At 47.2% G+C, this 15,582-nt stretch overlaps 1 protein-coding gene across 1 annotated transcript; it reads left to right on the top strand.

Moving 5' to 3' along the window:
* Nucleotides 1–133: 133 nt before the first annotated feature.
* Nucleotides 134–7,970, top strand: CMTR2 (cap methyltransferase 2). Its single transcript, XM_077341460.1, has 3 exons — nucleotides 134–328; nucleotides 1,566–1,663; nucleotides 2,587–7,970. The coding sequence occupies exons 2-3, from the start codon at nucleotides 1,617–1,619 to the stop codon at nucleotides 4,886–4,888; spliced, it is 2,349 nt and encodes a 782-aa protein (XP_077197575.1). The 5' UTR covers nucleotides 134–328; nucleotides 1,566–1,616; the 3' UTR covers nucleotides 4,889–7,970.
* Nucleotides 7,971–15,582: the final 7,612 nt, after the last annotated feature.

Below are 15,582 nucleotides of genomic sequence, written 5' to 3'. Positions count from 1 at the left end.
GGACCATAAAAGGGAGCGGGAAACCTGGCGGGCTCAAGCGACAAAGGGACGTGATGCGCATGCGCCACCAGTCCCCAAAGTGCGCCGCTAGGGAATGCGAACGAAAACGCGCATGCGAAAAATCCTGCCCCTCCCCGAGGAAGTGAAAGGACTGAAGTACGGAAAAGAATTTGCGCATGCGCAAAAGCTGCCCGGAGCCTACTGACATTACGAGGGAAGCAAACGCGCATGCGTAGTAGCTGCAGCGGGGACTTGGGGTTGATTTTAGCCATAGGAGTTTTCTTTTGCGTGGTTCTTTTTTCCAGCGTCAGTTGTGGCTATGATCAAGGTGAAGTGCTCGCTCTCTCCAATGCATAGCTGTGGGCGGTGGGTGCATTGGGAATGCGTTGTTGTCAGTGCACAGAGCCCGGGGGGTGCTTGTTGTAGTTGAGCTAATGGGGGAGATGCAGGGGGTGCCTGCGTTGCAGCGAGGCCCGTCTCGGGACGGGGTTGGTCGTTCCGCTTCTTGTTCCCTGCAATAGTTTCTCACCTCCAAGGGATGTTGAACGGCCCTTGAAACTGGTGGGTTGGTCTGGAGCAGCAGAACAAAATTCGGGTCCAGGGGCACCTTTAAGATGGACTGGGCTTTATTGATTATGGAGTAATTTTTAAAAATGTATTGCATGGAACTGTTTTGGCCTTAGAGGTGCTGCTGGTGTGGGACTTCGTTCTGCTTTAAGCTTTGGCTCGCAAACATTATTGCTGGAATAAATTGAGTTTCGGTGCCGCAGACTTAAAATTCCCAGGACCCTTATATTGACCCAGGCATGCTGTTATGCTGCATAGGATTCTTGGGCTCAAGGGGGTGGCACGTGACAGTGGATGAGTGATACGGATGTGAGTGTCCTGCGTAGTGCAGGGGGTTGGACTAGATGACCCATGAGGTCCCTTCCAACTATATGATTCTATGATTCTGGGAATGGGGAAATGTTCTAGCATTCAGTTGCCTCACATTAAATGAAATTGTGCCCACAATGAATGTTGAACATGGCTGGGGATTATTTTTACCATTGAGAACCCCCTGAAACAGTCTCCAGGCTCCAATAAACCCCAAAGTGGCACGATCGTGCAAAATGTAGTCAGGAATCGTAGCTGTGTACATGCCCACCTGGTTCCCCTCCTCTTCCCACCCCCTCCAGGCCCGCCATTGGCCAGTTTGGGAGGAGGGGCAGGTTGACATGACCATATATGGACATACCACTGATAAATGTTAAACAAATTTTTAAAATACATTAAAAATTAATGCCCACCCATTCAGGAAACCCTTCCAGGGCCATCAAGAAACCCCAGGGTTTCATGAAACCATGGTTGAGAAAGCCCGGGTGTAGACGCTGAATATTTCCCATGGTTGGAGAAACTGAGTAGTAATGGCAGCTTAATCCTTTAGGAAAAGTTGGTTTTGATTTAAGATGTTATGATGAAATGTCTTATGAACCCTAAGGATCCCTAAAACACAGCTGGAAAACTATTGCCATGGGGTAACAAAGTGGTGTGAAATGAAATGGTTTCATCTATGTCTCTTGTAGAAGCGCTGGATTCTGTCCCTATAATAGGGTGGGATTGGGCCCATCTACAGCATGTGCAGAAGAACTGCCAGCAGGAATCTCTGCATGACTTCTGACAGGTGAGCAAGATGTTATCTAAAGCTGCAACCCCATTAGGGGTGTCACAATTGTAGTTGTAGGTGTGGGATCTCCAGAAATGCAAGAGCTATAGCAGGAATAGACTAACTCTTTGTCTCCTTACCCTTCTGCTGCTGCTCAATGAGCCAGCTTGGTGTAGTGGCTAGGAGTGTGGACTTCTAATCTGGAGAGCCAGGTTTGATTCCCTACTCCCCCACATGCAGCCAGCTGGGTGACCTTGGGCTCGCCACAGCACTGATAAAGCTGTTCTGGCCAAGCAATAGTATCAGGGCTCTCTCAGCCTCACCTACCCCACAGGGTGTCTGTTGTGGGGAGAGGAAAGGGAAGGTGAATGTAAGCCACTTTAAGTCTCTTTCTGGTAGAGAAAAGCGGCATATAAGAACCAACTCTTCTATGTGTGCAAGGTTAGGCCAGAAATCTGTTGCCCTTGTTTTCTTTAGGAACATGCTGTAGCACTAACCTTCCAGACAACATTTTATTAAAAAGATGGTCCTGTGGGGGGGAAGCGTCCTCTGTAGGCAGTAGATCATAGTTTGCCTGAGAAGCTTATCTGAAGTGTTCACGACAGAGCCTTTTCAGTGGCAGCCCCATGATTACGAAGCAACCTCCCAAGGGAGGTGTGTCTGACCCCCCCCCTCACTCTTGATCTTTTAAGAGTTAAAGACAGTTTCATTCACAATGGTCTATGGTTTGTTCTTCTGCCTCCTGACAGCTTTAAATTATTGATTTTTAACACGTGGCTTTTATGTCTTATTATTTTGTTGCCCTTTATTATTATTTACATTGCAAGCCATCTTGATTCCCTAGCAGGTAGAAAGGCAGCTCATAAACATTTAAAATAAATGCATGGTTTTAAATGGTTATGTTTTGATTTCTCTTCGTTCTTCCTCCCCTTCATTTTCAGTTTGAGAATGAACAAACAGAAAAAGGTGTACGTCGAGCAAATCATAAACGTCGACCAGTTCAGCCCTGACATCGTCGTTGAAACAGCCAAACTGTTTGAGAAGAAGTTCCTGTATAGAAAACCACCCAACAATGAATGGCAGCTACCCGAACCCAACCAGGCATTCACCAGCGATCACAAGGACTTCAGCTCCCTCGTCGCCTTGAAGGACTCCTTGAACCAAGTCAAGAACCTGCTGAGTGACAAGAAGCTGGACCAATGGCACCAACACACCTCCTTCACCAACAAAGCGGGCAAAATCATTGCATATATCAAGAAGTTTGCAGGTGCAGAGTTGTGTACCCAAGCTTGGTGCAAATTCCACGAGATCCTGGGCAGCTTTCCCCTGCTCCCGAGTGACGCTCTTCAGAACGGGGAACTCAACACTGTCCATCTGTGCGAAGCTCCTGGAGCCTTTATAGCCAGCCTCAACCACTACCTCAAGTCTCACCGTATCCCTTGCGACTGGAACTGGGTCGCCAATACCTTGAACCCGTACCACGAAGCCAACGATACCCTCATGATGATCATGGACGACCGGCTCATCGCGAATACGTTGCCCTGGTGGTATTTTGGCCCTGATAACACGGGAGATGTCATGACGCTGACGCATCTTACAGGGCTGCAGCATTTCGTGAGCAACATGGCCGCCGTCCACCTGGTCACTGCGGATGGGAGCTTTGACTGCCAAGGAAACCCCGGTGAACAAGAAGCGCTTGTGTCCTCCTTACAGTACTGCGAAACGGTCACCGCTTTGAGGATTCTCGGCCTCGGGGGCTCCTTTGTCCTGAAGATGTTCACTTTATTCGAGCACTGCTCTGTCAATTTGCTCTTTCTCCTAAACTGCTCGTTCGAAGAGGTCCACGTCTTCAAACCGGCCACGAGCAAAGCGGGGAATTCTGAAGTGTACGTGGTCTGCCTCCACTATCTTGGCGGAGAGGCCATCCATTCGCTCTTGTCCAAGATGACGCAGAACTTTGGGGCGGAATTGGTCCGGAAATCCCTCTTTCCGCAGCACTTAATCCCGGACTCGTTCCTCAAGACGCACGAGGAGTGCTGTTCTTTCTTTCACCGGCATCAAGTCGAGACCATTTCCGAGAACCTCCAGCTGTTTGAGGGCATGGATGAGGCGGAGCAGGCGAGGCTGGGCCTGTTACGGGACTGCGCGGTGGACTTCTTCTTGAAGAGGTTCCAGATGAAACCCCTTGCCAGAAGTAACTGGATAGTGAAGAAGCCTCGGGCGGGCTGCAGCCTGAACGCCAAGTGGTGCGGACAAAGGAGCAAATATTTTTGCACGTACAACGAAAGGAAGTGGCTGGAGTCCCTCTCGTGGGAGGACAAAGTGGCCAAGGGCTGCCTCAATAAATGGGCCGAAGAACACTCGCTCGCTAACGCGGGGAGCGCCTGCGTTTTAGAAGGAGAACCGCGTGACCTGGAATGTCACTTATGGTACCTCTTGGAGGGCCCGAGGTTGCCGGGAGTGAAATGTTCTCCCTTCTGTGACGGTGAGGTCCTCAAGAACCTCAACGAAGCGCTCGAAAAGTCTCTTGTTGGCCGAGCGAACCTCGACTCCCTCTTGGAGCGGACTCAGCCAGAGTGCCGGTCCTGTGTCCTGACGCAGCCGTCGGTACTGTCCGAATTGTCGCACCTTACGAGGTATCCTGAAGAGGCTCCCAATGAAACCTGCCTCAGCCCCACCAAGTGTTTGGTCGTGGGCTTCCCGGGGATTTGGGAAGCCGACAGCCAGCCCGACTTGGAAGTTAAACTCCTCGAGTCGGCGTCTCTCTTGACTTTCCGCTGTTCTCTGCTTCACGACGGAGAGCCAAAGTACCAGCGGCAGTTCCTGGAATGCCTTCTGCATTCGCTCCCCCAGCTTGGGGAGGGAGATGCTTTGGTTCTGCCGGTCCTGTCCTGCTTCACCCGCTTCATGGCGGGCCTGGTGTTCGTCCTGCACAGCTGCTTCCAGCGCATCGCCTTTCTTGGACCCATCTCATCACAGCCGTTAAGGACCAGCACTGTTCTCTTGTGTGCTGGGTATCGGCGTCTCCCGGACCCGGCTTTCCAATACCTGCAGCAGGTGAATCAGCACATGTCCTCTCTGCAGGACTCCGACCCTCCGCAGCAGATCTTGCAGCTTGTGCCGATGGAAAACGTCCTGACGGGGCCGCTCCTGGAGTTCCTCTGGGACCTGAACACGGCGATCGCAAAGAGGCAGCTGCATTTGATCGCCCAAGCTGAGCTGCAGCAAACGCCGCAGCTTTAGCTCGGGAGCACCAGGATGAAAACCGTCTCCTTTTTCTTAAAGAAGTATTTTAAAGCATAGGAAACATTCCCCCCCTCCTGCACACGGATTTTAATCTTTTAGAAAATTATTATGCCTTTGCCCCATTGTTTGCATTTCTGGTTGCAGAGGCCTTGGCGTTTAGGACCTCTTGTGTTGCCTGCCGTTTGATAATCGCATGTATGAACCCTGCTTGTCTCAGACTTGCCCAGTTCCGTGGCTTCCCTCCCTTCCAGAAGAAGCAAGGATGCCTGAACGTGAAGTCTAGTGACCTGTGGTGTAGGGATGTACGTGCGTGTCTTCCCCCGACTTTATTTTCGCTTTGGCAAACTGGTACTAAAGCTGGGCTTAAAGCCTGCGTTAAGAATCCTGCTTTGTGCTGGAGTAGGGGGAGAAGCTAATGTTAGCTAACCCATATCCGTTCCTCAAGGGTACCCAGAATTAAAGAACCATCCCTTCCTCACCCTCTGCGCAAAGAAGGGAGTACAAAGAGGTGCCAGGCATATGTAAGAGCTTGTCATGAAGTGCTCATGCCCGTTTTCTAAAATGGGAGGCAGCCTTTGTGATCCTAGGGAAAGAAAGGGACTTCTCGCGCAGAGTTGATCTCTGAGTTGGCTCACTGGGCCTTCTTGTCAGCCCCATCCAAAATAGAGATTTTTCTGCTTGTTTTTGAGTCATTGGGCCCCCACCCCTACCCCCATGCCCTCCAGAAAACCTTAACTTTCACCTATGGAAAATGAACACTGTGGCGCTATTCAAGTTTATGTAGTTAGTGTGTGAATCTTAATGTGTTCCATTGGCTCTTGCTGTTATGGACCTCGGCTTGGTTCGCATAGGTTCCTCCGTGGTCCCATGTAGTGGAACACAACTACACGGAGCCCTTAATGTAGGTCAGGCCTTAAACATGAGGGCAGCCTTTTTGTACAGTCACGAATGCCTTTGTTGCTGTAGACCTGAAGAGTGTGTAAATCCTCGGTTCATGTTGACATCTCTCCACAGTGTGCTGATGGTTGTAGAGAGGAACGGAACAGACCCGTGTCCTTTCATTTGCCCTGTGTCTTTTCATTTCATTGAGTATGAGTGGTTGATATTTCTGCTGCTTTTGCGGCTTGGCTGCAACAAAGCCCAGGAAGATTTACTGTGCCACTGTGTGTCTCCAGTGCATTTTATTTTTTTAAGTTGCTACTTTCGTGCCTGTCCAATTATGTGTTGGACTGATAGATTTGCAGGAGCTTAGCGTTATAGGCTAGGAATTCATAGCAAAATTAATAGTGACGAACTGTTACAAGGGTTAACAAACTTGTGCGGAATGTTCATCTGGCAAGCTGCTCCTAGGGTTGGGGCCAAACTACATTTTTACATGATGTTCCATGTTCATCTCACATGGTTATCTCACATGTTTATCTTACAGCCCCCAAATGAAAAGCAGCTAGTTGAGAAAGGGGGTTGGGTGGGGTTTATTTCCTTATTGTTTTTATTCTCTATTCTCTTTTTTATTAAAGCACGAAAAGATCTCTAGTTGTCCTGCCCCCCCCCCACGAGGTAGTTTTTGAGAGAAAAAGCAGCTGGCAGTCCAAGGGTTAATTATCCACCCTTTCCCCTTAAAGGAAGTTTTTCACTTTAAAATGTGCATGGAATTCTGTCTCAGATGGATTCCCGGTGGTAAGAACTTTCCGGTGGCTTCCTTTCCATTGGAAAACTGTCTCCCACCGGGAAGCCTCAAAAGAGGCCTTAAATCAGTGGTCCCCAACCTGCGGCCCGCTGCCGGGCCGCGAAGGCCATGGCGCCGGGCCGCGGCTCCCTCTCCCCGCCCCCCCCGCAGTAAAAAACTTCCCGGGCCGCAAGCTTGCGGCCCGGGAAGTTTCTTACTGCGGGAGGGGGGGGAAGAGGGAATCAGGGCTGCGCCCGCGCATTACGCAAGCGCAAATGCTCCATTTGCGCCCGAAATCGCGCATGTGCTGCACTTTTGAGCATGCGCAATTTCGGCCGTAAATGGCGCATTCGCGCATGCGTGATGTGCGGGTGCGGCCCGCTGCCCTGCCGGTCCCCAGCCTCAGAAAGGTTGGGGACCACTGCCTTAAATCATTTAAAGTAGGGGTAGTCAACCTGTCGTCCTCCAGATGTTCATGGACTACAATTCCCATGAGACCCTGCCAGCAAACACTGGCAGGGGCTCACGGGAATTGTAGTCCACGGACATCTGGAGGACCATAGATTGACTACCCCTGATTTAAAGCACAGTCCAGGCCTCCAAGTTCTCCTTGCAGGGAACACAGCTGTGCAGAAATATATAGACTGGACTTCTTTGAGAATGGTGCTCCTTCTTGTAATCTGAATTAGGCACATGGAAGGGATGGCGTGTCTGGAGCCCATGTCCCACCACCTGATCCTTGCTGAGCTATTGCACAAAAGGGAGCAGGTAGGAGGGTGGCTGTGACTTGCAGAGGAGAATGGGTGGGTGCAAGAATGGGTGGGTGCAAGAGGTACTTGCCTCTCACCCTGCCCCTGTTTTCTGCAGCTGCCTCTTTCAGCCAGAAGCCACAGCTCCTATTTATGTGCTTTTGGCAATGTGTGTGTATGGGGGGAGGGGGAGTAAGGTGCAAATTGTTCCTGTGTTTGGCAGCAAACATTTAGCCAATGCTATATAAACAAATATTTCAGGGGCAGAACGTCTTCCGTTTTCTCTCTGCCCTCTCCCCTTTTGCTTTTAGCTTTAAGTGCTCATTTCTTTTCACAGGATAGCAAGCATATTCAGGTTTCTAAATGTTTCCACTGCTGGTCCGAAGTGGATTGATGCCTTCCTTTAAAGGTTTTGATGCCTTTCTTTAAAGGTTTTGCTTATTTAAAATTCTTTCCCTGGTTTGTAAATTGTTTCTTTTCGGATTTTAAATCTTCGGCTCTCAAAAAGATGGCTGGCATTTCGGAACAAGGAGCACGGAGCTTGGAAGCTAATGCTGTTCTTGTTTGACTTCTGGGAATTATGACCGCAGAAACTTTGATCTAGTGAAGTTCTAAAAAAAGTCCACCTTTTTTTCTACTTTGGCTAATAAAACTCTATGCCGTGTTTCTCTTGTTTTGTCCGGGTTCTTTACCAATAGCAGCAGCGGAAATTGCGAGAAGAATCTATTGATGCACACACAGTATCTGTCTTATACTGAATCAGACCATCAAGTCCATCACGGTCAATGTGATGTACTGAGACCATCAGCAGCTCTCCAAGGTCACAGGCCAGGTGCTTTAACTGGAGAGGTCAGAGATTAAACCTAGAACCTTCTGCATGCTAAGCTGATGTCCTACAACCATGCTTTCTCAATTAGGTTTCCGTGAAAATCTGGGGTTTTTTGATGCCCTTGGAAGGGTTTCCCGAATGCGTGGGTTAATAAATTCTGTATATATATATATTAAATGCTATTATACATTTATTGGGTGATATCACCATATATGGTCATGTTGACCCACTCACCCCCCTCCCAAAATAACCAATGATGGTAGGAAGGGGAGGAGGGGCCCAAGGTGGGCATGTCCACAGCTCTGCTTCCCAACCTCATTCTGTACCATCGTGCCACTTCCGGGGTTACTTGAAGCCTGAAGAAGATTTCAGGGATTTCTTAATGGTAAAATTGAGAAATGCTGCAACTTGAGCCTGTCCCCTAAGCAGGTAATTGTAAATTTGGTTTGCAGTTCAGGAATGTAAATATGATGGGATTGCCCTAGGGCTTCCTTGGTGGGTTTTTTTTTTAGGAAAGCTTAAAAGCACAGGCTCAGTCTAGGGGGAAGCCTGGCCTCACCTCGCCCCTCCCAAAATAACCACTGGAGGGGCTGGAAGGGTCACCGTGTACACATCTAAGCTTCTCAATCATATTCTGCATGATTGGACCACTTCTGGGGGTTCTTGAAGCCTGAAAAATGGTAAAAAATTGAGAAAGGCTTTTCTACAGAGTAGGTTGAAATGTTGGTTGGGTTTGGGCAAAAACAGAATTCATAGAATAATAGTTGGAAGGGTCCTCCTGGGTCATCTAGTCCAGCCCCCTGCACTAGGCAGGACACCCACAACCCTTTCGCTCATCCACTGTCACCTGTCACCCCCTTGAACCTTCACAGAATCAGCCTCTCCGTCAGATGGCTATCCAGCCTCTGTGTAAAAATGTCCAAAGATGGAGAACACACCACCTCCCGAGGAAGCCTGTTCCACCAAGAAACCGAACTCTTCGTGGTTGCCTTGCTCAAAGCTGGCAGATACTTCAGGCTGTCTCACCCAGGTGTGGGCAGCTCAGGAGGGGCTGCTGTTGAGTTCATCCCTAGACCTGTTTGTGTGGATTTATAACCTTGAGGTTCATGCACTGCTTTTCTTCTCACAACAACCCTGTGAGGGAGGCTGGGCTGAAAGGGTGTGACCCTCCCAAGGTTTCCGAGTGAGTTCACCTGGCAGATGGTGGGTTCTTTGTTATCGTTGCACACTCTATTATGGATCGGGGATATGCTTCTAGGTAACACTGTGTGTGAACGAGACCTTGGGGTGCTTGTGGATTGTAAGCTAAACATGAGCAGGCAGTGTGATGCAGCTGTAAAAAAGGCAAATGCCATTTTGAGCTGTATCAACAGGGGCATCACACCAAAATCACAAGATGTCATAGTCCCATTGTATACGGCACTGGTCAGACCACACCTTGGAGTACTGTGTGCAGTTCTGGAGGCCTCACTTCAAGAAGGACGTAGATAAAATTGAAAGGGTACAGAGGAGAGCGACGAAGATGATCTGGGGCCAAGGGACCAAGCCCTATGAAGATAGGTTGAGGGACTTGGGAATGTTCAGCCTGGAGAAAAGGAGGTTGAGAGGGGACATGATAGCCCTCTTTAAGTATTTGAAAGGTTGTCACTTGGAGGAGGGCAGGATGCTGTTTCCGTTGGCTGCAGAGGAGAGGACACGCAGTAATGTGTTTAAACTACAAGTACAACGATATAGGCTAGATATCAGGAAAAGGTTTTTCACAGTCCGAGTAGTTCAGCAGTGGAATAGGCTGCCTAGGGAGGTGGTGAGCTCCCCCTCACTGGCAGTCTTCAAGCAAAGGTTGGATACACACTTTTCTTGGATGCTTTAGGGTGCTTTGGGCTGATCCTGCGTTGAACAGAGGGTTGGACTAGATGGCCTCTATGGCCCCTTCCAACTCTATGATTCTATGATTCTACTCTTCCCCGTTTCAAAGCAAGTGCATCCGCAGCGTTTTAGCGTGTCATTGGAGAGAAGAGCTGTGCATAAATGTGCCGGTTTTGGCCTCCAAAGGCTGGCTAGAAGAACTTCCAAAATTGAAAGCACACGCATAAATTAGTTCACACAGATCTCCCCACGGTCTGCAACCAAAACCCTCCAATCAGTCTTGAGGCTTGGGGAGAATTCATCACAACCATGAAAAGGATGTTCCCTCAATTATAATAATATGCATAATTAGCTGCAATAGAAAGGCTAATTAACTTTCAATCCACTTTGCCTGCAGCTGTTTAGGAACCTTGGCAATGCGTTCTGTTGGGGCTCACAAGCTTCTAAATTTAGAAGATCCGGGAGAAACAATTCTGAAGCCTACTGAGAGGGCAAGTACAGGTGTTTCCTACCTGGGATGAATGTAAGCTTGTGTTTGGACCGATGTTCTTTTGAAGCCAAGAGGCATGGGGGGTCAGGGTGTGTCTGTATGGTGTGCGGCTTTGAGGAAGTGGAGGTTGTTAATTGATCTGCATCTGATCCTTGGGAATCACATGTATAACATGGCAGCATTTGGTCACCTGCCAAACATTGGACGGACTTCAGGTTTATAATTTCAAAACATGTTTTCCACCCGCTTCCTTCTTTACTTTTGATGTACCCGAATACCCTTCTGCAAGTGGGGGACGTCAGCCCAGAAGAAAGAGGCACTCTGCTGATTCAGGAGGGAGATACACTTGAAATTAAGTACCTTGGTGACTTCTCCACAGTAAAGAGAGCTGGAGGTCTTTGGGAGAACTAGAAATAAGTTATTCATCTATTTACTCCCAGCCCAGCCTGGCTTTTAGGGTAATCTCAATAGATGCTCTGCAGAGGAACTGATGCTGCTAACCTGTTTGTTATCCATTTTAAATTAATTTAAAACTTTAATTCTATTTATTTTAGTGATTGCATTTTATATACAACTTTGTACACCACCCTGAACTGTCTCACCGGGAGGGCAATCTAAAAATGAAATAAAGATGACTTGTTGGCCCTGCAGAAGAACTGGTTGGCCACTGTGTGAGACAGGATACTGGATTAGATGGACCACTGGTCTGATCCAGCAGGGCTCTTCTTATGTTCTTAGAAATGCCTCAGCCTCTCCGCCATGTTGCTGGCCCTCCAGAGGAACTGGTTGGTCACCGTGTGAGACAGAATGCTGAACTAGATGGACCACTAGTGTTATCTACTAGGCCCCTTCTGATGTATTTGTGAGTTTGAAAAAGCAGTCTTTTACAATACAATGCAGCAGTGTTGTAACGTGATAACCTTTAAAAAAACATCTTTGGGAAAAGGGGAGGCGGTCCATAGAATGGTGAGATGAAGGGGCCTCACTGGCAATCTTCAAGCAAAGGTTGGATACATACTTTTTTTGGATGCTTAGGGCTGATCCTGCGTTGAGCAGGGGGTTGGCCTGGATGGCCTGTATGGCTCCTTCCAACTCTATGATTCTATGATTCTATGAATTAAAAGAAAGCAAGCACCATTTTGAGAAAAAACTGTTTAGAAGAAGGGAAGGGAGCAAAGCATGATGGGAAGCTGCCTCTTTCCGACAATGCAGAAATCAGGTGAATTACAGCATGGAAAACGAGGGGAGGAAAACCCAAATGCGGAAAGCAAATTTCAACCCACAGCATTCAATCAAAATCCAAAAGGGTGGGGGGTAAAACAAGGTATATCTCCTAATGAGGAAATGGCCAGAGAAAGTACGTGAATAGGTAGATGTTGATTTTGCCTGTTTGCAAGTTGGCACCCACAGAAGGCCCTGTTTGGATGAGCAAAGCTGTCATGGTAGAGAGTAAGGAGGGAAACAGTCTCACAGACACGGGGATCCAAAGTGGTGAGGGGTTTTGGATGCAACAGCCAATACTTTGTGCATTGAAACCTGTGGGTTACGAAAATACCGCAAAGTGACAAATTCCGCAAAAAAACGCAGCTGTGCGTAACGGACAATTTTCGCTACTTTAAGTAGCGATTTTAGAAACGGCAACCAAATAGCCACTTTTAAGTTTGTGCGGAATAGACCTTTCAGTTGAGCCCAGTAACTGCTGGGCAGCCAGGGGCGTGACTGCAGAACGGAAGTAATATGCATGTTTCATCTAGCTCCCGTTAACTGCGCCATTCCGTGCCAACTGGAGTTTCCGAACTGATTTGGCGAGGAGGCCAGTGCATTCCAGTAGCCCGGTCTTGATGTCAGAGGTAAACAATTAGGTCCTGTGATCTCTGCCCAACAATGATTTAGTCCCTGACGCTACAAACAGCTGTGTAGCGTATGTTGCCCTGGGGGCAGTGTGTTGCCCTGCGTGTGTTGCCCTGGGGGCAGATGTGACTTGTCCAGAATACAGTCAATAAAATTAAAATTTTATTGGAAAATTTGCCAGGACACTGTTCAGGGCTCTGTAACAAATGCTTTCAAATGGAATGAAAAAAGTGTTCTGTGCCAGACTTTTAGTCCCTTGTGAGTTTCTGTGCGTGTTTCTTGCACCAAGAAACCACAGAGAAGTTTTAAAAATATGAACGTGCTTCCCGATATTATACGTTTTATAGGTAGAAAGCTTAAAATATACTAAAATACATATATATTTATAATGCAAGTTAAACATACTATGCCTCAATGATCACTTTCATGATAAATACATGCATGAGTCTTTATTTTATTTATTATTATATTATATAATTATATACCGCCCTCACTTTCCGTTCCGGGCACTGGGAACTTTTGTAATACAATGGAATACAATAAATATCTTAAATACACAAAAACATCTTTATTAATGAGAACTTGTGTCAAATGAAGCAGTTTATAATTTAACATTCAACATTCAACAATCGGTAGCTTTTTCTGCACTGTGATTCTGTTTTTTCTTCTATTCGTGCAGTGGCTGGTGGGAGGGGCCTCCGGGCTGTGGCTGGTGGCTTGTTCACTTGTCATGACCAAAAGCCTGGTGGAAGAATTCCCTTTTGTATATTTTGTTCACATTTTGGGTTTCTTGTTTCAAATTTTTCGGGTTAAGTATTTTCTCCTCTTTTTCCTTTAGTATCTCTTGGGCACCTAGCTACAGGTGAAGTGGACGGCTTTTAAAATAAATGGCTTTCTGAGTACATTAAAGTATAATGGTGAATGTTAGGGCCAAGAATCTTTCCGTCTTTGACATAGCCATAATATATAGCCATCTGAGTACATCCCCCAAGCAAAACCGAGTCTCCAAAAAATATTGATCTCCTTTAAAATGCACTACATGTTGTTCTGTCACAGACGGGTAATCGTTGCAGGGCTTCACGGAGGAAGTGCGTTAATTAGGAGGAGGTGATAGCTATTTGGCACACTGAGAGAAGGCAGCTCAAAGGTTTTATGGGCCAAATGGGAGATGAACAGGAAAGCACAGGAGATGGTAAGGAGAGGAGAAAAGGAAAACCGGGACTGGGAGAAAAAAATGTTTCCTGGGATGGTGACCATTGCAATATGACTGCAAACTGGAATCCGTGAGTAACCATGGTCGATGGGTTGGACCCAATTAACATATCAAAGAATTGCAAGCAGGTTTTTGGGTTTGCTAAACATCTTCAGTGTGAATGTTAATCCAAATAAAAAAGCTTCCTAAAATGGGGAGGAAGGGTTACAGGGCAGGCAAAAAGCCCCAGTCCTTCAAATCTTTCCTGGACCTCTGATAAAACGGATGGGTGGTTTGTTTCTGAGTGATACTTTAGGCCAGATGAAGATATTCTTATTCTGTTTCTGATCTTGGATCTCTCTCCCCCCCCCCCTTATGGACAAAAAAAAAATGGCTCCCAGAAATCCATCAATGTGTTCTGCTCCTGGACCTCTTGCACTGTTACCATTGTTACAATTATCAGTTAATAGTATTAATGCTATGGTTTTATGTTATGGATTGTTTCTTGTATTGTTTTCTACGTTTTATGTAAACTGCCCTGAGCCTCTGGGGAGGGCGGTATATAAGTATAATAAATACATAAATAAACAAATAAACATCAATACAGCACTGTGACGCCCTGCCACTAACAAGTTTACAGTGCTGTAAGAAGAAAGTGGACGATCCCAAAAACAACAAAGGAAAAAAGAATCTTTCCAATGGCTTAATCAAAGTATAAGAGTCTCCGTTATCTCTTTAGTTCCACCTGGACTCTGCTAAAATGGTCTTATTCTCTGTTTTCAGTGCTTTTATCAGTGGCAAAATGAAACCTCCACAAAGTTGTTATTAATACATTCAATATATTCACTGAAAGTGCTGTTGTTTTTGATAACAAGTTTACAGCACGTTCCACCGATCCAACTGTAGTCTTCAACCAACAGAGAGAGATCCATGCTGACTTCTCTGGTCTCCTCAGCAGAATTCAGATAGCCAGAAGAAGCAGGCCTGTTAAGCCTCACTTCTGGGTCACTGAGGTCAGAAAAAGTGCTCCTTCCTGGCGCTGTGTCCCCCAAGCCTAAGACCTGAACAACATGAGACTTTTCTCCATAAGTTGGGTCAGGATTCTTCTGGCCCAACTCTTCGTCCCTGCAGCCGGATAGCAGGTGTGAGGAATTAATTCCTGCAAATATCACAGGGCCTAATTTTAGGGTTGCCAGCACTGGGTTAAGAAATACCTGTAGATTTTGGGGATTGGAGCCTAGGGAGGGCAGACTTTGGGGGGGGGGAATTTCAGAAGAGTATACGTCACTTGGAGAGTTCCCTGCAGTGGCTGATTGTGGAGAAATGTCTAATTGTGGAGAAATGTCTCACATCATTCAGTCCTCAGGCTCTCATCCTGAGGTTCAAGACACATCTGACCAAATTTTAGTTCTGCTGTAACGGAAAGGGATCTCAGGGCTTTGCTAGTAGATCAGCTGGTGGAGAACTTGTGGAGAAACGTCTCACATCATTCAGGCCTCAGGCACTCATCCTGAGGTTCAAGATGCATCTGGCCAGATTATAATTCTGCTATAGCTGACAGGGATGAGCTCACTGCTTTGCTACTAGGTCAGCTGGTAGGGAGAGAACCAGGGGCTTTACGCACCGGGATCTTTGTTGCAAATTGGTCACTGAATGAAAAATCGCCATTTAAAATAGTGGAATTCGTCGTTATGCATACCTGCCTTTGTAGTGGAATCCAGTTGCGTTTTGTAGCGTTTCCCACAGCTTCCGGTCTCGGCAGAAAAGGAAGCGCTATTGCCAAGCTCGTCCCGCCCCTGGCCGTCAAGCAGCCAATGGGCAGCCGTTAGCATGCTCCCAAACAGCCCCTTTCCCTTTAAGAAAGGTTTTTTTAAAAAAAAAGACAGACCCATTGTAACGAATCTGTGTAGATTCGTTGCAACGGAGAGACCCATCCAGCTGCCTAATGTGTTTGAGCTGTCGTTTGATCGTATGATCGTTGCCACGCTGCCTCGAGTGAAAAAAAAAATCCCCCCCCCTCTCACAGGCCCGATTTTCGGCTGAATGAA

The sequence above is a fragment of the Paroedura picta genome, chromosome 6 (genome assembly GCF_049243985.1).
Source record: "Paroedura picta isolate Pp20150507F chromosome 6, Ppicta_v3.0, whole genome shotgun sequence".
In the NCBI taxonomy this organism is placed as follows: Eukaryota; Metazoa; Chordata; class Lepidosauria; order Squamata; family Gekkonidae; genus Paroedura; species Paroedura picta.
The sequence above is the reverse complement of the archived record's forward strand: the minus strand, read 5'-3'. Positions and strand labels throughout refer to the sequence as shown.

What these genes read in the sequence shown, in the direction of transcription:
- CMTR2 (XM_077341460.1), top strand. Translation starts at nt 1,617, where the DNA reads ATGTGCAGAAGAACTGCCAGCAGGAATCTCTGCATGACTTCTGACAG. An exon ending in CTCTGCATGACTTCTGACAG is followed by an intron (nt 1,664 to 2,586) that starts GTGAGCAAGATG and finishes CTTCATTTTCAG; the next exon opens with TTTGAGAATGAACAAACAGA.